Source organism: Artemia franciscana, unplaced genomic scaffold (assembly GCF_032884065.1).
Source record: "Artemia franciscana unplaced genomic scaffold, ASM3288406v1 PGA_scaffold_29, whole genome shotgun sequence".
NCBI classification, from domain to species: Eukaryota; Metazoa; Arthropoda; class Branchiopoda; order Anostraca; family Artemiidae; genus Artemia; species Artemia franciscana.
Genome location: NW_027062660.1, coordinates 334,962 through 359,677, shown reverse-complemented (window position 1 = coordinate 359,677; position 24,716 = coordinate 334,962). Strand labels below are relative to the sequence as shown.

The 24,716-nt window shown below is 34.8% G+C and overlaps 1 protein-coding gene across 2 annotated transcripts in view; it reads left to right on the top strand.

Moving 5' to 3' along the window:
- The window catches only part of LOC136041564 (protein MTO1 homolog, mitochondrial-like), a 159,306-nt gene that overhangs the window by 6,285 nt on the left and 128,305 nt on the right, over nucleotides 1–24,716 (top strand). For both annotated transcript variants that reach the window (XM_065726250.1, XM_065726251.1), the window contains exons 2-5: nucleotides 5,507–5,625; nucleotides 8,216–8,405; nucleotides 16,292–16,468; nucleotides 21,793–21,905. In XM_065726250.1, coding sequence (XP_065582322.1) covers nucleotides 5,507–5,625; nucleotides 8,216–8,405; nucleotides 16,292–16,468; nucleotides 21,793–21,905 — 599 coding nt within the window. The remainder of the gene's footprint in view (nucleotides 1–5,506; nucleotides 5,626–8,215; nucleotides 8,406–16,291; nucleotides 16,469–21,792; nucleotides 21,906–24,716) is intronic.

Genomic DNA, 24,716 nt, shown 5'->3' with positions numbered 1-24,716 from the left:
CATACTGTAATACTAAAATACTAAGGACAGGTTGGTCCAGAAACAATTTGTTGGCCTAAGGCACAGCAGGATGTTTCAAGTTTTCACCTCTGCCTCATCATCTCCAGGGCTTGAGGATGTAAAACTCATGTTTATGACTTCTTCTAAACTAAACTTTATTATAACAAAAAGATAGTACTGTTTGATTCTCTATTCAACACTGTTCAAGAATAGTGGCTGCTACTACTACAGCTATGTCTGAGCTCCTCCCTCAACAGAGAAAGATGTAGTCCTCGGCTATTTTCAAGCCTTTGCTGATTGTGTTGATTTGCATCTCCAGGGCTTGAGGATGTAAAACCCATGTTTATGACATCTTCTAAACTAAACTTTATTATAACAACAAGATAGTACTGTTTGATTCTCTATTCAACACTGTTCAAGAATAGTGGCTGCTACTACTACAGCTATGTCTGAGCTCCTCCCTCAACAGAGGAAGATGTAGTCCTCGGCTATTTTCAAGCCTTTGCTGATTATGTTGATTTGCATCTCCAGGGCTTGAGGATGTAAAACTCATGTTTATGACATCTTCTAAACTAAACTTTATTATAACAACAAGATAGTACTGTTTGATTCTCTCTTCAACACTGTTCAAGAATAGTGGCTGCTACTACTACAGCTATGTCTGAGCTCCTCCCTCAACAGAGAAAGATGTAGTCCTCGGCTATTTTCAAGCCTTTGCTGATTGTGTTGATTTGCATCTCCAGGGCTTGAGGATGTAAAACCCATGTTTATGACATCTTCTAAACTAAACTTTATTATAACAACAAGATAGTACTGTTTGATTCTCTCTTCAACACTGTTCAAGAATAGTGGCTGCTACTACTACAGCTATGTCCGAGCTCCTCCCTCAACAGAGAAAGATGTAGTCCTTGGCTATTTTCAAGCCTTTGCTGATTATGTTGATTTGTATCTCCAGGGCTTGAGGATGTAAAACTCATGTTTATGACATCTTCTAAACTAAACTTTATTATAACAAAAAGATAGTACTGTTTGATTCTCTCTTCAACACTGTTCAAGAATAGTGGCTGCTACTACTACAGCTATGTCCGAGCTCCTCCCTCAACAGAGAAAGATGTAGCCCTAGGCTATTTTCAAAGCTTTGCTGATTGTGTTGATTTGCAATATTTTTTAGTACTTGTTTCTCGTCAACAGTGTATGTTGTGTATTTGTTATATCTTCTGAGAAGATTCATCAAACTGTAACATTCTTGTACATGGCCTTTTGTTAAGTAAACACTATAATAATAAGAGAATACTACTGCTACTAACAACTCACCACAGTACCAATTTGCCTGAGGCCAACACAGCTATGCATGCTCCTCCTCCATCCCAATATATTCAAATCCTCCCTTTTTACATTTTCCCTGGAAGATCCTATTTTCCTTAAATCTTTCTTCATGACATCTTTCCATGCCAACTACAGATGACCTTCTTTCCATTTAGTCTTAGAAAATTGGCCAAAATGGACAGCCTTTGGCAATCTTTCACCACTCATCTGTAGAACAAGCCCCAAGCATCTCAACCTTTCTCTCATTATAGTCCTAAAAAGTGGGATTGAACCACACTTTTCGTATAGCCTACTGTTTGAAATACGGTCAGTCTGCCTGGTACTCAGAAAAATCCGTAGGCAATTTCTCTGGAAAATATCTAGCAAATCTTCATCCGTTTTTTGTAGCGCCTATGCTTCAGAAGCATATTTGACCACTGTCACCACTGTAACTTCTAATATTCGAATCTTGATTTGCAGACTAGTTTTCTTATTCTTCCAAACTTTTTTCAACTGTAAGAAAATACCCTGAGCCTTGGCTATTCTACTTTTAACATATTCACTGCTCCTACAGTCTCTAGTAATAATACTACCAAGGTAAGTGAAGCTGTCCACTTGATCAATCTTTTCTTTACCCAACGTCACCTTTTTATCTTCACTTATTCTTAGCCTTAGCAACTTATTCTTCTTAACTTTAATTTTCAAACATATTCTAGCACCCTGAACTTGTAAACCCTATAAAATTTTATTCATTTTGCTCACACTTTCATCTATGATGCCTAAATCATCTGCATAATTTAAGTCCAAGAAAGGTCTTCCCCCCTCATTTGATTCTGTGTTCTCCCATTGCCTTTCCTGTGCTCCTTAAGACAAAGTCCATCAATATGATCCATACAAAGGGGGATAAAATACAAACCTTGTTTAACTCCTGATTTAACACAAAATCGGCTGCTAACCTCATTTTCCACCTAAACTGCAGCAGTGTTATTATTGTATGTAGTATTGATCACTTTAATGTATTTGTCTTGTACACCATACAAGGATAAAACCCTTATTGAAGCTTTTCTATCAAAATAATCGAATAAAAAAGGTTAAAGGAAGGTAAAGGATACAGCATTAGACTTTCCAGTCCCTACCGGCGGTGCTGATCTCTGTTTCTTGGTCCTTCAGCTCAGTAACTTGTTTTCAACCTCAGACCCACCATATTTAAGAAACTCATTTGCCACACTATCAGACCCTAGGGCCTTATTATTTTCAAACATTTTAGTACTATCACTAATTCTTCCTCAGAAAACAAATCTTCCTTCAGATCCAAGGTATCACAAACTTTTTCATTTTCCTCTATATCTTTTCCTTTAACTCTATCTCAGTTTAGCACATTCTCAAGATGTTCTGCCCATCTCTCTTTAACTCTTTCCTTGTCATTAATTGTGGCCCTGTTCCTATCTTTTAACTTGGACAAGTCTGGATTGACTATTCCCTTTCAGTTTATTAACATGCCAGTACAATATTTTACTATTATGCCGTCTAGCTGCTTCTTCCAGATCCTCGGCAATTTTATCCATGGCCTCAAATTTACACCTCCTTAGTGATATCTTAGTGCTTTCTCCACTTTCTTTACATTTTCATATGATCTAGCACTCAGATATTTGTTATATAAGCCCCTTCTCCTCTCTATTAAAAACACAAAGCTTTTTCACTAATATTTCGAGCTGCCTTCCTAACTTTCTTCCCTAAGAAACCATCAGCAAATTCACACAAATTTTTTTCCTAAAATTATTCCATCCATCTTCTACATTGTTAAAAATTTAAACTCTCCTGTTTAGTATTCAACTGTTCCTACCCTTAAAATTCATTACTGTTTCCAAAAATAATGGTCATTGCTGTGACAATTTGGCCCCCCCCCTCTTGATGCAGCTAGATATTGCCCTAGGCAGTATACAAAACTGTTTATCTACTTGTTGTTGTTATTCTTGGTGGTATTATCAAACAGTTTGTAGTAACAAACTGTAAGTAAGGAGCGACCCGGCTGAATAGTAACCGAAACTCTAGAAAACGGAATTTTGTTACCAATAGATAAATCAATAGAATTGGATTTTTTACGCTGGTTTCAATATATAAGTTTCATTAAGTTTTATCTTACCCATAAATGGTTACAAGCCTGAGAAAATCTGCCTGATTTTTGAAAAAAGCGGGAAACACCCCCTAAAAGTCATAGAATCTTAATGAAAATCCCACCATCAGATTCAGCATATAAGAGAACCCTCCTGTAGAGGTTTCAAGCGCCTATCTGAAAAATGTGGAACTCTGCATTTTTTTTTGGCCAGAAGAATGGTCACAGATGTGTGTTTATTTGTTTATTCCCCAGAGATGATCTTATCGACCCAGAGCTCCTAGAATATCGTGATAGGGCTGATTCGAACGAGTTCTAGTGCCCTTTTTAAATGACTCGAAAATTGGAGGGCAACTAGGCTCCCTCACACGTCCCTTTTTTTCTCAACGTCATCCGATAAAAATTTTGAGATAACCAATTCTGTTCAGCGTAGTTCAAAGGCCGAAAAACTATACCTCTGGGTATATCATGACCCTCCAACAACGGCTAGGTAAAGGTCTTTCAGTTACAAAAGTTGCCCATTGTTTACGTATAGTATTTGTTATTGGGAGGTATGCGTACTTTTTTGGGGGGAGGGCGAAGAATTATCTGATTATGGGATTTTCCATGAGTGTAATTTTCAATGTGGAGGGAAGTTTCTAGGAGGTTAAATTTCAGGGGAAATTTTACACTGGGGGAATTTGCCTGAATTCTTATACTAAATTCTTCTTATGTCTTGCTTTCTCATTGCCGACTCAATTTTACGCGTGGAGATGTTAAGGGTAATTGTCCGGGGTAAATTTTCACAAGGATTGAATTTTCTAAGGAATAAATCCTCGGGAAGGAGGCATTTTTTCGTGGAGGAGTTGCTAGATTTTCTGGAATTATTTAAAAAAACGATCAGAAATTGAATAAGAAAAAACAAGTTTTTTCAACTGAAAGTAAGCAGCAACATCAAAACTTAAAATGAACAGAAATTATTACATATATGAGAGGGGTTACTCCTCCAAACCACTTCGCTCTTTACGCTAAAGTTTGAATTCTGTCCCAATTCTTTGAGAAAAATTCCTGAAATATTGAAATACAACTCCTGAAGTATTAAAAAACATCACTGTAAAGAGCCAGGTGGTTTGGAGGAGTCACCCCCCCCCCTCATATATGTAATAATTTCTGTTCGTTTTAAATTTTAATGTTGCTCCTTACTTTCAGTTGAAAAAAATTCGTTAAACGCCTTACTGTTTTATTTTATTCATTTTTTTTTGTATGCCTGTTCAACAGGTTTTTTGGTTAATCAAGCTATGAAAGAGTAAAAGTGGTTAACTTTATTTCAGAACGAGTGGAGTCAATCAACTTAAGGTCAACCAAAAAAGAAAGTGTTTTGATACTCACGACAGTAGACCTTGGTGAAACTTTGAAAGCTTTATTCTTTCTATGGATATAATCAATTTAAATAATTATCTATTATCAGCCTCTACATTAAACCGTAATGCCCAATAATTCTAGTTTCTTTAAGACAAAAAAAAAATCATTTCATTTTTGGAAAACTAAACTTATTTTTTTAAAGTCCCACATATTAGGAAAATATTTTTGGAAAATTTTAGGACATATTTTTGGAAAAGTCCCACATATTAGTGCGTATATCAAAAGCAGGCATTAACTGCTTTCCTTTTCTCCCAGTAAAATGTGTATTGGATGTACCAAAATCAAGTTACTGAAAATATTTTGCTTGTGTAAAGGAAAATAGCTAGACAAAAGAATAGCTTCTCGTGTAATAAGCATACTTATAAGTAAGCTTGTTTGCTTTGATTAGGCTAACTATTTATTTTGTCTTTTCAAGTCACTTTTGTAGTAGTTGAAATTTACCTGTATAAAACCATCATTATTACATTTTTGCTTTTGACGTAATGAAAAACAGCCTTAACAAAGCTTTAATGCTAAACTAGCAACAAATTGAGGTCGCAATGTGTTCTGCTTTTTTCAAGAGACTTGAAAAGTTTACACCTTGAGAGTACATGCTGTAATGGATATTGTTGTTTACGAGTTTTGAGACACAAATAATTTTTTTTTTTTACCTAGTATTAGATATTTCTATTTTTGCCTGACTTATAGGAGAGATGTCATGCAACCCGTCATTTGGTGGAATTGGAAAAGGCCATCTTATGAAAGAAGTTGATGCTCTAGATGGCATATGTGGCAGAATTTGTGATATCTCGGGGATACATTATAAGGTAAGTAGGAAAGCAACTTTTATCTAGGAAATTTTAGCATGCAACATGCATACAAAATAAACATAACTGGGACTGCTCTAGGAATTGAATTTTTTGGTAAGACTGTTAAGAAAAATAATGAACCTCTGTGATGTAATTTTCCGCCTAAACGAGATTTTTATTACTTCGCCAACAGGAACTGTTTCATAAGACTTTGCATGGCTGAAAAAAAGTGTTGAAACACTTAAATTTTTTTGGTCGTCAAAAACTTTCAAATGGTATATCCAATTGAAGATTTTTTCTAAAAAGCAGTAAAATGATGACACATTCCTTGAAAACAATCTTAAAAATACTATTTGGTTCAATATCAGCTTTTTTTATTTCTCGTTGCCACTCAATAAATAATGTTACTTTGAAAATGCACATGTTGTTATTTGTGGGATTGCAAGATGCCCCTCCAACCCATTAGTTTGCCTCTGATTATAAAGCCTATTACTTATTTCAAGTGTATTTAGCTTATAGAATTTTTGATTTTATGTCAATCACCGAATGGATGCTACAGAAACACTAATAATAACTGAATAGGTTTGATTACATAGCTTTGTCATTTATGATGCATTTATAACCACTGGCACAAAGACAAATTCCCTTATTGTAAAATGGTAAAATTCTAGTTGATTGACTTTTGGCTATCTTGGAAAGGGGCTAGGTTAGGGAAATAAAACTGTCAGGGATGGGTGTAAAGGCTAAAGTATGTCCTGGGAAGGTATTTTGAAATACCCACATCCACTCCTTCTCCCTATAGAGGGCCCTGACCCTTGATGACCTTTAAAAAAACGTGTGTTACAAAAGTGAAACCTTGCTAAATAGATCTTCTGCTTGGATGAAGTACAACAAAATTGTTTTCAGCTTCACAAATTTGCTCAATCCCAATTTATATAGTTTTAAAGATATGCAAATACACTTCCTAAAATTTGAAAAAAAAAACTTGATATGGCTCAGAATTCTACTCAAATAACAGGAAATGCATTTTGAGAACTAAAGGCAGAGAAAAGGCAACTGGTAACTGAAAATTAAGGTAAAATGTTGTTTTGTCAAAATTTCAATAGGTATCGACCTGTCATGTAGGCAAATTTCAGGGCCCTCTAGAAGGAGAAGGAGTCAAGGGTAGTACTTCAAAATACCTTCCCATGACATACCTTAGCCTTTACACCCATCCCTGAAAGTTTCATTTCCCTAACCTAACCCCTTTTTGAGATAGCCAAAAGTCAATCAACTAGAATTTTACCTTGTAAAATTAATTGAAAAAACAAAATAAAATGTAGAATAATCAAAGCAAGTGTGTATACTCTGTTTCGTGTATGGCTTACAATTTTTGCTTACACGTAAGTCTCCACAATAGCATAAAATGTATGAGCATGGAAACTTTAAAGCCAGCTTTCTCTTAATGTAAGAGCCATTAGTCTGAATTTTCTTGATTAATTTCTTCTTGGCTATCAGTACTTTCCTATTAAATCTCAAGTCAAAGTGAACAAATCATTATAAAAGATAGATGGAGTACAGAATGGGTGGGTGCCTCAGAAAATTTATCTGGTTATTTATCTCCTAAAGTAATTATCTCCTAATTAGCTTATTTAACTAACTGTAACTATCTTATTTTACTTAACTTAAACTAACTTAAAACTAACTTAAACTTATTTAACTTAAACTAGCTTATTTATCTCCTAAAAGTAATTAACTAATAGTCTTCAAGTGGATTTTTACATTTTTGTGTAAAATGTAAAGAACAGGCGCTTGCTTTTGAATTTCGTCATTCTTATGTCATTGGCCCATGATGCTTGTCCCGTAAATTTCAAGTCAATTGGTGAGATAAATGTCAGTCTATTTTGCTGCTGAAAAATAATTAATATGAGGGGATATTTTAGGGGCTATGGGACTTCTGTCACAAAGACCCTATGTGAGCCCCTACAGGGAGAAACTTTAGCCGGAAGGAAAGTTTCCGAGGAAATTTTTGCCGAAGAAATGTTACATAGGGAAGGGAAGTGGATTCTCTGGCATAATTTGAAATTTCAGAAATTGATCTTTTTAAAAAGAAAATGCACCACAGAATAAAATTATGATAGAAAAATTGTGATTCAGAATTTGTCTCATCTTGTCATGCTTAGCCAGTAAGGGATCGGAGAATATTTATAAATCAGAATCAAGAACTTTCATCATTACATTATACCTACAATATTATGCATCAGAATTACTGCTGAAGGCTATTTTCCGAATAGTGAAGGGTAATCGTTAATAGTACACAAAAATAGAGTACAGGAAAAACAAGGAAAAATGGGAAAGATTTTAGGCTACGGAATATCGAAGTTTTAGAGGGAAGGGATCATTGTCCCAGAGGCTGCTCCGAGCGAGCATGCAAGTTTTTTATTTACTGGATTTCTTCCAATTTTGATCACTAACATTTTTGAGTTTGACATATTGAGTTTTGTATTAAAAGGTTATCTAGGCTATATATATATATATATATATATATATATATATATATATATATATATATATATATATATATATATATATATATATATATATATATATATTATTTTCTGTTTTTTAGGTACTGAATAAAAGAAAGGGGCCAGCTGTCTGGGGATACAGAGCTCAAATTGACCGTAAACTTTACAAGAAACATCTTCAAGAGGAACTAATAAATAAAACGAAGAATTTGGATATCCTTCCAGCTAGTGTGGAGGACCTTATTGTCTCAGGACAAGGTGAAGACAGATCATGCGAAGGAGTTGTGTTAGGTTAGTCTAGATCTCAAAACTTAAATAATTAAGTTTTTGTCTTTCACATAATTTATTGAGAGTAAGGCCTAACGTAAAGGGTTTATTTACTATATTGCTATATCAATAGTATTAGTGAAAGAACACCAGACCAGATCTGTCAGATGCTGTTAATGGGAACGTCATCAAAACTCTTTGGATTGCTATCATAAAAGAATTAATTTTTTCTATTTCACCTCAAAGCCAGGCATATAAAACTAATTTCAAGTCATCATTTTATTCTAAATTAGATATATTTGTAATTATTCTCACGTGAAAATATGCATACTTTTGGACGTTATAGATGATGCGTACATTGATTTCATTTGAGTCTACTTTTTTCTTCAGGATCTTTGAAAAATTGCAAAACATAAAAAATAGAGATATATTTAACCTAAAATAAAAATATGGAACAAATTCAAGTTTGGCTTTGAATATAGCCAAACAGAATATGGTTATGTTGTACTTATGTGTTGTTTTCTTTTCTTGTGTCGTTTTCTTTTATGATGTTTATTTTGTTTTGTCTCTTTTTACTCCATTATCCTCACATTGTTTTGTGCAGTGGGTTATGAATAAATTATTATTATTATTATTATAGTCCAAGTCTTGGGAACCAGCGTGCCACGGCCCAGAATTCAGAAGAAACAGATAATTATTTTTCTAAGTTTTGGCCTCTTAACACAGATTTGAATCACGTGTTCTTTACAACTTCCCATCTCAGGAAGTACTGGAGGTGCAAATTTCGTTCTGAGGTTTGCTTGTCTAGATTGGGTTTGATTCCCAGCGTTAAGTCTGGGTCTAATTCCTCGTTCTACGAACCTTTTAACATCGAGCTCGATTATCTCTACTGGTGTAATAAAAAACTGGGTGTAATTCCTCGTTTTAAGAACCTTTTAACATCGAGCTCGATTATCTCTACTGGTGTAACAAAAAATTAGGTGTAATTCCTCCTTCTAAGAACCTTTTAATATCGAGCTCGATTATCTCTGCTGGTGTAATAAAAATTGGCTGTAATTCCTCCTTCTAAGAACCTTTTAATATCGAGCTCGATTATCTCTGCTGGTGTAATAAAAAATTGGCTGTAATTCCTCGTTCTAAGAACCTTTTAACATCGAGCTCGATTATCTCTACTGGTGTAATAAAAAACTGGGTGTAATTCCTTGTTCTAAGAATCTTTTAACATCGTGTTCGATTATTTGTACAGGTCTACTATTAGGCCTATTAACGAATAAGTATGTTCGCTTTTTGCCCGGCTTTTGAGACCAAACTGGCACCGCTTCAGAGGCTTCAAAATAAAGCCTGAAGGACGCGTTTTAGCATTGATTGGGTACCTTTATAACTTGTAAGATTTGATGTTGTGCCAATGGCTGTTTTCAACTAGTACATCCGCCCTCCTCCTTCAAACGAGATATATCTGCTCATACTGCCGTTCGCCAAGCAAATGTGACTAACACGTAAAAATGCATTACGGTTTGATCAAACAGTTCGTGGTAACGAACTAGTATGGAGCGACCCGGCTCAATAGTAACCGAAACTCTAAAAAACGGAATTTTGATTAAAAAAAATAGTTACATCAAAAGAATTGCATTTTAATGCTGATTTTAAACATACAAGTTTCATCAAGTTTAATTTTACCCATCAAAAGTTACGAGCCTGAGAAAATTTGCCCTATTTTAGAAAATATGGGGAAACACCCCCTAAAAGTCATAGAATCTTAATGAAAATAACACCATCAGATTCAGCGTATCAGAGAACCCTACTGTACAAGTTCCACGCTCCTACCTACAAAAATGTGGAATTTTGTATTTTTTGCCAGAAGACAAATCACGGATGCGTGTTTATTTGTTTGTTTTTTTCCCCAGGGGTGATCGTATCGACCCAGTGGTCCTAGAATTTTGCGAGAGGGCTCATTCGAACGGAAATGAAAAGTTATAGTGCCCTTTTTAAGTGACCAAAAAAGTTGGAGGGCACCTAGGCCCCCTCCCACGCTAATGGTTTTCCCAAAGTCAACGGATCAAAATTCTGAGATAGCCATTTTATTCAGCATAGTCGAAAAACCTTATAAATATGTCTTTGGGGACGACTTACTCCCCCACAGTCCCCGTGGGAGGGGCTGCAAGTTATAAACTTTGACCAGTGTTTGCATATAGTAATGGTTATTGGGAACTGTACAGACGTTTTCAGGGGGATCTTTTGGTTGGGAGGAGGGATTGAGAAGAGGGAGTTATGTGGGGTAAACTTTCCATGGAGGAATTTGTCATGGGGGAAGAAGATTTCCATGAAGGGGGTGCAGCATTTTCTAGCATTATTTAAAAAAACAATGAAAAAAATAAATATGAAAAGTTTTTTCAACTGAAAGTAAGGAGTAGCATTAAAACTTAAAACGAACAACAATTATTAAGCATATAAGGGTTCACCTCCTCCTAATACCTCACTCTTTACGCTGAAGTATTTTTAGTAATTTCAACTATTTATTCTACGGCCTTTGTGATTCGGGGGACAAAATTTAAGCTTTAGTGTAAAGAGCGAGGTATTGACGAGTGGGCGAACCCTCTCATATACGTAATAAAAACATACGAATATAGAAGTTTGTTACGTAAGCTAATTCGTAAGCTACGTATATCTTTTACTAATGAAAACGTTCTTAAAAACTAAAAGTTCTAGTTGCCTTTTTAAGTACCCCAAAAATTGGAGGGCAACATGGCCTCCTCCCCCCTTCTTTTTTCTCATAATCATTCGATCAAAACTATGGGAAAGCCATTTAGCCAAATAAATAAATATGCAAATTTCGCTTTAATTATTCATCTGCGGAGAACCGAAATCAAAACAAGGATTAACTAAAAAACGTTCAGAAATTAAATAAAAAAAAAGTCTTTTTTAACTAAAAGTAAGGAGCGACATTAAAACTTAAAACGAACAGAAATTACCCCGTATATGAAAGGGGCTGTTCCCTCTTCAACGCCCTGGTCTTTACGCTAAAGTTTTTACTGTTTTTAAAAGGTAGACTTGAGAGAAAGAGTCAAACCTTAGCGTAAAGAGCGGGGTGTTGAAGAGGGAACAGCCCCTTTCATATACGGGGTAATTTCTGTTCGTTTTAAGTTTTAATGTCGCTCCTTACTTTTAGTTAATTTTTTTTTTATTTAATTACGTATAAGAGGTGACACCCGACACTGAGTACTTGAATGATATCTTTGTTTGATGACACCCTTTCATTTGGAATGGTCTCCCAAGAGATTACTATTTTGAAACCAGTCTGCTGATTCGTTTAAAAGAGAATATGCCTGACATTAATCTAAGGGAAAACTTATTCACATTTCTTGACTTGTGTTATGTCAGGACCGAAGTTTTTAGTGGTTTATGTAACCCTGGGATTCTAAACAGCCCTACCCAATCTTCAGACAAATAAAAGAAATTGTCTTTCCTTATTGGTCTTACAAAAAGCCAAAAATATGTAATAAATAAAGAAAAGCATTAAATCTATTTGAAAAAATAAGAGTTTTTTCTTTCGATTATATTGAGAAAAAGGTGTTAAATCTATCAAGAATGTGTGTTTTTTTTTGAAAATTTTCTGGTTTTTTTTCGTGCGCAAGGCAAGCAAAAAAACTACAGGACCGTTCATATTAAATAACGACAAAGACCACACTGCCTTTCAATCGCAAACATCAAAAACAAGAAGAACAATAGGGAATTCTTTTCGTAAGACAGTGAAAATTTAATTTAAATGAATATTTCGGCCCTTTGTCCAAGGGCCGTCCTTAGCAAAAAACAAATATATAAAAGAAAAAACTTACAACAATATACGACCAATAAAACTAAAATGAATTTTTTTTAAAACAGTCCCAGCATCCTTATTTCAGCGAAGTTCAGCCAGGACTGATAAATAAAGGGAGATGAAACGAGGCAATTCGTTGAATTGAACGAAGAATAATTATAAACACGTTTTTGAGTGCTAATCTTTCTTTTTTGGCAGCTAACCTTAAAGGTTTATTTGTGACTGGTTCTGTGTTAATATCTACTGTTTTTTTTTGAATATTTTGTAAGATCATTTTTAGTTATATTTGTGTATAGAGCATGTAGTGAATATTCCCCCAAGTCCCTAATTAAGGAAATATTATTATTAATCTTAAGTTTGATTTCAATTGCTTCTCGAACTACCTGCTTTATACCTAGGTCATTGCTAATAAGGGCAGATTCATCAAAAAGTATTTTGTGGCGAGGATTTTCAAATATATCGCTGCTTAAACCAGAATCAAAAGAAAAAGTAGCAATATTAGAATTTAGAGCTTAATTAATATCATGTTTATGCTGTTGTAGGCTTTTCTCTAAATTCTGGGGAGTTCTACCTGTATAGTATTTGCCACAGTCGCATGGTATTTGATAGACCCCTCTTTGGTGAGTAACTGGGGTTTTATCTTTACCAAAATTTAGGAAATTTATGATTTTGAAATTATCGGTAAATACTACATGCAGATTATTGTATGTGCAGACTTTTTTAAGATTCGTTGTGATTTTTGGGATGTATGGGAGGTAAATTATGTTTGAGGGCTTATCTGGATTCTCACATGGTAAACTACCATTGATTTTACGGAAGTGTCTTTACAGTCTACGGTTAATTGTATTATTAATAAATAAAATAGGATACCCACTTCCAAAAAGTATGTCCCTGATAAAGTTTAGATCTGCTGTGATGTAGGAATCAGAATAAATGTTTATGGCACGATCAACGGGAGAGACTACGAAAGCTTTTTTAACTTGCGGGGGGTGGTTTGATTTAAAATGTAAATATCTATTGTTTTGTTTAGGTTTTCTGTTAATAGTAAAATTGAGTTTATCTAAGCTACGAATAATGAACATGTCTAGGAATGAGATTTTATTTGCAATTTCAATTTCCAAGGTAAACTGTAAATTTTTGACATATACATTAAGGTGATCTAAAAAAAAAACCCCACCTAAGTTCATTTTCCCCATTAAACCTCCCCATAAGATATGCTCCAAGAATTGTGAATTTAACGTCCAATTTTCAATATGCTCTACATAAATGTTCGCCAGTAACCCAGAGAGGGGCGCGCCCATCGGAAAACCATGACTTTGCTGGTAAAAGGAATTACGGAATTGGAAATACATTGAATACTTGTTACAGAGTTTAATCGAGGTCATTAAGGCCTTGCAATCTATTCCTGCTGCTGAAACTTCAATCAAATAATAATTTTCGTTTATTTTGTTTTCTAATAATTGCTCCAATCCTGCTGCATCAATATTTGTATGCATAGAAACAATGTCAAAACTATTTATAATTGTATTTTCTGAGATACGTTTTTGAGTTTTTCATCAAAACAAGAAGAACAATAGGGATAATTTTTTAAGACAGTGGAAATCTAACTACGAATGAATATTTCGGCCCAGTTTCCAAGGGTCGTCTTCAGCAAAACATAAATATATAAAAGAAGAAAAACTTACAACAACATACGAGCAATGAAACTAGATGATTTTTTTTTAAAGTTATCCCTGCATCCTTATTTTAGCCAAGGTGTTGTAAGTTTTTCTTCTTTTATGTATTTATGTTTTGCTGACGATGGTCCTTCGACATAGGGCTGAAATATTCACTTAAATTAGATTTCCATTGTCTTACGAAAAGAATTCCCTATTGTTGTTCTTGTTTTTGATGACTGATAATTTAGATTTGTCAGGTAAAATGCAATTGGTTTAGTTTTCGGAAGTTTTCATTTCCTAAGAGCCTTGAATGAAATTAATTAGTTTTGAAATCAATAGGTCTACGTTTCTTAAGGCCTCAGGTCAACCACCATAACTATAAAGCATCCCAATAATTATATTTTAGAGTCAAAAATTACAATTCTTGCAAGATGTAGAAATTATCCTTCTTGGATTTCAGAGCTACCAGTGGATAATTACAAGGTATCAAGTGTGTCATCTGTTGGATATTTAGGTGTTATACTAGATGGCTGTATGTCTTTGAAGGATCACAATGTTTTGATTAGTATATAATTGGCTTGCAACCTAGAAACTTTGAGGAATGTAGAATATTTCTTCCCTTCAAGTGTTTTAAGAACTATATGTGCATCCATAAATCCAGGAAACTGCCAAGAAATTTTTCGAGGAGGGGGGGGGGGGCAATTTCTCAATGAGTAGGTGTGATGGTAATAAACTAAATATATTCAGTTACGTTAATAGATAGTTAAATGTTCATTTAAAGCCCATTGCTTTTAAATAGATCCAAGGACAAAAAAAGCAAAGGCATAGGGCCCTAGGAATCAAACCGATACCCTTTGTTGTCTCCTTTTCTCCTGGTAAGAGGGGCATTGCCCCCTACTTTGTCAAATGCCCTTTATTGTTGCAGTAACTGGCTGCTCGCATTCATAATTGGTCAAAGCACTGGTCAAAGTTTGTAACTTGTAGCCCCTCTCACGGGGACTGTGGGGGAGTAAGTTGTCCCCAAAGACATAGTTATAAGGTTTTTCCACTATGCTGAATAAAATGGCTATCTCAGAATTTTGATCCTGTGACTTTGAGAAAATAATTAGCATGGGAGGGGGCCTAGGTGTCCTCCAATTTTTTGGCCACTTAAAAAGGGCACGTGAACTTTTCATTTCCGTTAGAATGAGCCCTCCCTGAACATTCTAGGACCACTGGTTTGATACGATCACCCCTGGGAAAAAAAAACAAACAAATAAACATGCATCGGTGATCTGCCTTCTGGCTAAAAATACAAAATTCCACATTTTTGTAGATAGGAGGTTCAAACTCCTAAAATAGGGTTCTCTGAGACGCTGAATGCAATGGTGTGATTTTTGTTAAGATTCTATGACTTTTAGGAGGGCGTTTCCCCTTATTTTCTAAAATAAGGCAAATTTTCTCAGGCTCGTAACTTTTTATAAGTAAGACTAAACTTGATGAAACTTGTATATTTAAAATCTGCATTAAAATACAACTCTTTTGATGCATTCATAATTGCAAATCGCATTCATAATTGCATGAATATTTTGCCCGTGCACAGCAAGGTATCCTACCTTTAAAAAAAAAAGAAATATAAACTGTAACAACTTCCAAAAAGAAAGAAATTTTAGTTATAAAAAAGAGTATAAAGAAAAATCCAAACCACATCTACAAACAACATCTACAAAAGATATTCCCTGAGTAAAAAACGAGGTAAAACATGCGTTACAATTGAATGAGCTAATCTATAACCCCAGTATAGAAGTATCTCATTGTAAGGTTTTTTTTTTTTTGTTTTTTTTTTAGTCCAATCTTATTAACAGTTTGTATCCTTAGTTTTATTTTTTGCTTGGCTGTTTTGTTTAAGGATGACCTTCAAAATAGTGTGTTAAATATAAGTTTTCTGAAACTTTCTAAATTCTAACTCGATTTCGGTATTTAATAAATATGAAAGAAAATATATGCATATATAATAGAAAATGCTTTTAGAAAAATGTCTGCATTCCTTTTTTAAAATATTAGAAATAGCTGATATGCATACCTTAGTGTTATTTAAAAAAAACGACGTTTAAATTTCACAGTCCAGAAATCCAAAAAATATATCCAGCTTGTTTTTTTAGTCGAGCCCTCACTTAAGGTTAATTTAAAAATAATGTCAGAGGACTACGGTAAAATAGGTAAAATTTATTTTGTTATTGTGCTAATGCTATTTTGTCTATATGACATGAGAAAAGCTAGCAATATTTGACAATGATTAAGTAGAAAAAATTTTGTATAAAGAAGCCGAATATGATTTTAAGATTATAATCTTTTTTGGGATTTTAAGAAGGGTGAACGTTGCCCTGAAACCTCCCTTTAAATGTCTTATCTCTGAGATTTGTTCTTGTATCTTTCTCTCTTTTTTTTTTTTTTTTTAGCAAATGGTGATATTATTCGTTCTAAGTGTGTTGTTATTACTACGGGGACTTTTCTCAATGGAAAAATAAACATTGGACTCGAGACACGACCTGCTGGACGCTTTGGAGATGAGCCCGCTATAGCCCTAGCTACAACTTTAGATCGAATTGGCTTTAAACTTGGAAGACTCAAAACAGGTACTTTTTACCCTTTTATGAAAAATATAGTACCATTCACGCATTAAAAAGTGTCAACCAACTGCTCAGAGATTATTTTTAAGAATGCGAAATAATTCTCTTAATTTTTGTGGTACTCCAATGAACTGTTTCATTTATGCCTGTTTATTTTGTCGTTGTCTCTTAATACTAGCTTAACGAGAATGTTTCAAATAGACGATGAAAGCGAAGCTTATATGTGACAAATAAAGAGAATTTTTAGATGGCATTCAGTCATAAAACACTTACAAAAATTAATGCTGCATTTGCACATTGCGGAAATTCGTCCGGATTTAGCAATCCTTGCGGAGGTTCCTTCCGTTTTCGGGCTTGAAAAACTCGTAGCTTTCCGCGTTGGTTTGGTAAAATCAGGACGGATTCTGGGCAAGGTTTTTACACAAGCTACCCCAGCTTGTGTAATACTGCTCAACCAGGCTATAAGAAAAGCAAGCAAAATGGTGTCATTTTGCTCTCTATTGCTCAACAGCTTTCAGAGGAGGTTATGAAGATTACATCCTTCTAGGTGTTTTGATGATAGCTACAGGCACTGTAGCCAATTCTAATAAATTCTTCGGCAATTAGCTAATATTCTTCTTTTAGAACTTGTCCTCATCTTGAAAACTTAGGTCACGCTGATGAAACTTTGCCTTAAAACTTAGAGTTTTTTGGCCATCGTTCAAAAACATACGGATGGATTTCCGCAGTGTGTGAATGAACCGTAAATCTTATTTTGGGAATGTAAAGTAAGTCCCTTGTTGAAAAGACAAAAACCTTTGATTAGAGTAAGAGCTAACGCAAATGAAATTTTCATGATATTTAATGACTGTTGAAATTACAACCTGAATGCTCCTAGCTCAGATTCTAATGATTCATTTGAAATTTCGCAACCTGCCTTCGAGTCTAGTTTACTGTAACACGTTTGTGGTCATTTAAAAGTCGGGATTTTTAAAGTCGGTAAAGGTGTGTACGCAGGCAGTCTTCATCTTTGTGGTACAGGATCTACGATTGACAGCACCTGTATTTTCATGCAAAAAGCTCTTGACGAGCTCTGTGTCTTCTGAAAAACAAGGAAACTCCCTTTATCCCACAAAAAATGTAGAATAGGTATTTTTAGATATATGAAACAAGTAAACTGGGTCTAATTTGTCGTTCTAAGAACCTCTTAACGTCGAGCTTTTAGGTATATTTTTAAGTATATTTAATATGTAAACTGGGTCTAATTCCTTGTTCTAAGAACCTTTTAACATTGAGCTCGATTATCTCTACTGGTGTAATAAAAAACTGGGTGTAATTCCTCGTTTTAAGAACCTTTTAACATCGAACTCGATTATCTCTATTGGTGTAATAAAAAGCACGGTCTTCATATTTGTGGTACAGGATCTGCGATTGACAACACCAGCATTTTCATGCAAAAAGCTCTTGACGAGCTATATGTCTTCTGAAAAACAAGGGAACTCCCCTTATCCCACAAAAAGTGTAGAATAGGTATTTTTAGGTATATTAAATAGGTAAATTAGGTCTAATTCCTCGTTCCAAGAACCTTTTAACATCGAGCTTTTAGGTATATTTAATAGGTAAACTTCTGAAAAACAAGGGAATTCCCCTTATCCTACAAAAAGTGTAGAATAGGTATTTCTATCGAAGGTAGCTTGTTACTTACTGTGGGTTACAAATTTGCAACGAACTTTTAGCCTATGAGAATCTACCTGAACACGTTGGAATCGCCTTAAACAGTATGTTAACCCTCAGGTTGAAGGGCTAAGAACAGCTGCATTTCGAAACTATAGGTTTTCGGCAGACTTTTTGGTAATAATTGGGTCAAGTCCCATACAGCGCGTGATACTCCCGTGTCAAGATCATATTTGGTAAACTGGAAACGGTGCATCAGCAGAGAATGGCAAGAATGGCATCACCAGGAAAGAAAAAAGGAATTAGCTAAACATCAGCAATAACAGCAAGGTATATTAAGCTATATGACGCATACTATACGAAAACTCTAGAAGTAAGGCATCAGTTGCCCAGCATTAAAACAAACTGCAGTAGGACAGCTTCATCCAGTCGTAGATACGCTTCTATAACGCCGCCCCTAGTTTGAGAGCGGACAAACTCTACCCCTCTCCTTAAAAGAAGAGAAATATCCTTCTCAATTAAAATAAATTGTTTTTACTTTCAAGGGTGGCTTGTGTATAAGTGATAACCCTAAAATAACATACAATTTTGGATAAAAAGTGCATTTTTTTGCATAAAGAGACAACACCGGTATTCCTTTACCTAAGGAATACTAATTTATTAATAAGAAATAATTTTAATACGAAATTGACATATTTAAAATTGTTTGTTTAAAATAATATTTGAAATCATAACATATGAAAAATTATATAAAATACATAAAATTAAATAATTGAAAAATTAAAATCGTTACTAGTTGAAAATAATTTTTATTATTCGTATTAATTAAAAATAATTAATATAAAATTCAAACTATCCTTTGGCAAACGCCCTGAAACTTCGGAGAATGAGTCCAGCTGTCAAAAGTTTACAATTAATCTACAAATAAGACAGATTACTTTCAAACAGATGCTAAACTGGATAAATACCAAAACTTTTTGGCAATGTCTTGGTGGGTCTCTGACTCGAAAGTGCAAAGCAGGGCAAGCACTTTTATATACAGCCAACTACAATTAAAATCAGAAGGCTCCCAGATGGCTCTTCCATAGTGCCAGCTGAAGACCTAAAGTTACAGCTTTGAGACTTACCGACCAGTCTTTCCCATTTCCATGCATAGAGTAATGCATTTAAAGATTCTGGATCAGCTCTCAAAATTATGAACACGTCTATTTGAAACTATTGAAGATCCACTTTCACTCATGATCTTCCACGTCTGTCCACCACTTTTTCCGACTGAAACTCTCTGTCTCCAACTGAAACTAAAGAGGATCCACTTTTAGCTATCCGCTTCCGTCCACCACTCCTACATTCCAAGAAGTATACTACTCTGTCTCAAACTGAAACTAAAGAAGGTCAACTTCCACTTCCGTCCACCACTTCCATATATCAAGAAGTATGCTCCTCTGTGTCCAACTGAAACTAGCAAGATCAACTTCCAGCGATCCAGTACCACTTCTGTCCACCAATTCCTTATATCAAGAAAGATATAACTTAACTTGGTTATATATTATTTCATTTGGAGACAGAGTTTTACTCTGTCTCCAAGTAAAACTGAAGAAGACCAACTTCCACTGATTCAATTCCATTTCTGTCTACCACTTCCACATATCAGGAAGCACTAATAGTTTCTAACTGAAACTAAAGAAGATTCTCTTCCAGCCAACCACTTCCACATATCAAGTGATTCCCTTGCCTTAAAGACAATAGAGATCATTTCTTTGACTCAAAAGAGACCCACCGCACTTAGTGCCTGTATGAGAAGAAGAATAAACAAAACAGAAAAGTACTTCCAGCCCTTGTACCATAGTCTTAAATGTCATGCAGTTTTCATACATTGTATAAATTCAAAATGGGTCTTGGTGTAAATCACCTTGATATTGAATTCCAATCAAAAGCGTTTATCTCTCTACCTAGAAAAACCGAGACGAAATTTTTCAAAAAGTAATAAGTATATTGCTGTCATTGGACATAAGCTAAAACAGTGAGAATTCTTGGGGTGAAAAATTTAGAATAAGAAAAAAAACTTAGGAAAGAAAAAAAAAATATTGAAAGCATTTCGTTTTTTATAATTAATGACCGAAAAATTGATTGTGAAAGGAAAGTTTTCAGCTTGCTTTCAAGATAAGATAAGCACCATTTTGTTACAAAAGGTTGGAATTTCCCAACAGTGTATACATTAAGGAGATAGAAGGCAATGTAGAAAAAACCTAAACCTCTAATTTGTCTCGAGAATCAAATAAAATGTATGAAACCTGTTTCCACGAAATAACAGGTATAATAATAATAATAATAATAATAGTAATAATAATAATAATAATAATAATAATAATTTATTCCAGAAAAAGCCCATGGGCCATAGGAAATTTACATAACAAAAAAAAAACAAACAACAAATTAACTAAATTAAATTAATAATATTTAAAGAAAACGCTCCCGATGTACCGCTGCAATCCTTACAAATCTTGCTATCCTTTTAATACTCAGGAAATTTGTCTCTTTCATTCTATCTACCATCCATATCTCATTCAATTTTTCTTTACCATACATTTCTCGCCTCAAATAATTCAATTCGACACATTCACACAAAAATGTATTAAACTTTCATCCTGAGATCCACACATAGGACAAGCAATAGATTCTACCTTCTCCCCTTTTCAAAAATCCATTTCTCCTCCAATCCAAATAAGCCTTCAAATCCTCTCTACTTAACCCAGCCTTCCAAAATACCTCCACCCCCCCAACTACCCTTTATCTGTCTATACAATTTTAACGACCCTGAACGATCCAGACTTGCCCACCATATCTGTATATTTCGTCAGAAAGGATGGAGTATAAATACCACTTTTGCATGAATTATCACATAACGTCGTTTAAATTACTGTAACTAATCAGCAAAACTGAATAAAAACCATAATAAAATAACAGTATAGTGAGAATAAAAAAAATTGAAACTGCACACAAAGTGAATCATTTCTTTTAAATCAAGTTTTCAAGTTTCAAGTTTTCCAGGGTACCAAAGTCTGTAGCATTCCAAATTCAGAAAGTAAAAATCGTTTACATTCTTAAACACTTTTCCACAGAAAAATATTTGGCGAATAAGCTTTTTTACGATGAATTACTTTGTGAGGTTTCTAATATAATTATTTTGTGTAAAGCTAATAAATATGTCATTCTTAATCTGTTGTAAACAATATCAAATTAAAAGAAAATCTATTTAGATGAAAAAGGATGGCGAAAGAATAGAAGTAGACGAGAAATTACAAGAAAAAAAAAAAAAAACAGAGCTGGGTCGGAAGTTGCACCAACTTGTCAACACAGCATAAATAAATTAGTGCCTTGAATAGCCACGAAACATTCGGCAAAAAACTGTGAGGAAGAGTATATAAATAAGTGTAAAAATATATAATAAACATATAATATATAATGAAAGAAAAAATAATACATATTCCTGCTCAAGTAAAGGATAACTTAATATACTGTAAAAAAAAACCATAGGTTTTTATTGTTTTTATAGCTCTATATATTTAATTCATTGAGAGTTCATTTACTTGGAGTTAAATAATTTTAATTAACTTGTTAACGAAACTTGTCCAGTTGTGAATATCTTGTTGTTTGGGCATTGTCTGTTTTTCTTATAGGGACTCCGCCGAGAATAGATGGCTCTACTGTTGACTTTAGTGTTTGTGAAACTCATTTCCCAGACAATCCTTCGCTGCCTTTTTCTTTTATGAGCAATGATGTTTGGATAGAGGTAAATTATTTAACTTTAAGCTTTTGCTTCTAATTTTCGTGTTTTCTTTTAAAGAGAATTTAACACAATCAAATTCAAGTGCAAGTGGTAACTTCAATAAGGATGATGACTTAAATAATCATGATAATAGATTCTAGCTGTTACAATAGTGACAAAAAAACAATAAACTAAGATAATGTTGGAATAACTGGTCTGACCCATATGTCAAACTTATTTCTGGGTCAAACCTATGTGTTTAAAAGTGGTGTTGGTACATAATATACGTGGTTCAAATATGATATGATATTTATCAGTAAAGAGCCATAAGGCTTCAATATTTTATTATTTTTTTCCCCAGAGGCATTTCATATGGAAGGAGTGGTACGGATTGGGCTCATCTGATTGGAAGTCAGAAGTTCTAATGCCCTTTTTAAGAGTCAAAAGTGATCCGAGGGAAATCAGCCCCCCCCCCCTCTCCACATTCTTTTTTCCCCAAATGTTTCTGATACAAAATTTTGAGATAGCCATTCATCAAAAGTACTCGGAAGGCAACCAGAACCAACCCCCCACGCCCCTTTTCCCAAGTGTTTCCGATCGAAATTTTGAGATAGCCATTTTGTTCAAAAGAATCCGAAGGTCAAATAATTATGCTTCCAGTTTTGCCCCACCCCTCCTGTTTCATCGCCCGGGGCAAGGGCTGTAAGCTATGCAAATGACTTATCATAAACTTTGCTGGGGGCTAATTCGATTAGAAATCGAAAGTTCTAGTGCCCTTTATAAGAGTCAAAAGTGATCGGAGAGCAACCAGACCCCCCCCACCCCCACGCACGCCCTATTATTAAATAAAAAACACATTTGGATAAGAAGGCATATTTCATCTTGGGTCTCTAAAAAGGCTTAGGGTATTAAGGTGAAACCTTAGGGAACTATTGAGAAGGGAGGCCGAATACAATCAAAACAAAGTTATGTGCTTGCTGGTTGTGAGAATGGGAATATCAGCAAAATCCAAAGAACGACTGAGGGTATTAAGTTGAAACTTTCATGGTATGTTGAGAAAATGGTGAAGAGAGATTGGAGGACGACCACCCCTGCTCCCCCTCTTCGTCCTTTTAGGTACCCCCTTTGCTCAACACTCGTTGAAATTTTGAATTGGTAATTTTGCTCAAACTAATCAAAAGATCTGATAGCCATATTTCCAGGGATGTTCCATCCCCCATAACCCCCGGGCAAGGATTGTCAATTCTGCAATTTGCCTATTGTTTACATGCAGGATTTATCATTATAAAAGTGGAAATGCTAGAGGCTAAGGTTATTAAGGTGAAACTTCGAAGGATGTTGAGGAATAGGCTATACTAAACCAAAAGGCACATATATGCTTCTAGTTTATCAAAAAGGATGATCTGCAATATTTTAAGAATGGCTTGGGGTATGGACCTTCAGGACTGGTTAAGGGGATGTAGAAAAGTGGTTGGAGGGCCAAAGGCCCCTCCCATGCCTTTTTTAGTTGGTCCTTCTCTAAAAATATTTGATCAAAATTTTGTAAACAGACATCTTGTTCAAAATAGTCAAAAGCTCAAACAAATGTGCCTGTAGGGATGACATTACCCACCCATAGCTTTGGAGAGGGGTGCCGAACACAATAAAAAGACACCTTGTGCATGCAAGTTGTCAGAAGGAATATCATCAATATGTAAGGAACGGTAGAGGGTATTAAGTTGAAAAATTCTGAGGATGTTGAAGAGCTATCGGAGGCTAACCAGCCCTCCCTGCCCTTTTTAGATTCTCTCTTCCTCTATAACTGATCTGAGTTTAGAAAAAAAGGATTTTGTTCAAAATTGTCAAAAGCTCTGGTAACTATACTTCCGGGGATGCAAAGCCCCCACAGCCCCCAGGACAAAGATTCTAAATTATGCAATTTGACCTGTTTTAGACGCAGGATTTGTCATCAGGAGAATGTTGGGTGTATGTTCTAAATGTGTTCGAACAGGCTATGGGTATTAACGTGAAACTTTGGGGAATGTTGAGGAGCATGTCAAACTAAATCAAAAGATACTATCCATATCCAGTTGGATGATGATAAAAAGTGGTTGGAGGTCAACCAGTCCCCCTCACATTCCCTTTTTAGCTGCCCTCCCTTTAAAGATAGCTGACCAAACTTTGGAATAGCTATCCTGTTCAAAATAGTTGAAAAATCAAATAACTATACCTCTAGGGATGACATAACCCCCCATAGCCCCTGGGGCAAGTTTTGTACACTATATAAATAGTTCATTGGTTATATACAAGGTTGTATATTGTGAAAAGGGCTCATGTTTGATCCTGAGTTTCCCAAAAGTCTATGAATATTATTGTAAATCTTTTCGAAAATGTTGACAGGGATTTCAAGCAAATTCCTCCATGGATAATTTTCCCTGTGTCCCCCCCTTACATAAAACAAATAAAAGAGAAAAGTTAAATAAATAAAAAAAAAATCTGTACAGGAATTCTGGTAAATTCCCACAACGTAAACTTTCACCTGAAAATTTCACCCTTGGAAACTTCTGTTCCCACAGAAAATTCAAACCACACTACTTGCAGGAGGGCCGTCAAAAGGACATAACAACAATATCTCTGTTGTTATATCTATATAACAATATAACCAGCTCTAAAGTTCTCAGTAATAATGTATCTGTTCAATGCAGTAGCTTTCTTACTAGTCAAACAACACAAACCGACCTAGAGTATTCTCAGTCTCCGCATACAGATGAAGAGGGTGTTACAACAGATCATATTCCTGAACGACGTGTCCGCAGATTTCACATAAGGCGAGGCTGTAGAAAGGCGGAGAATTGC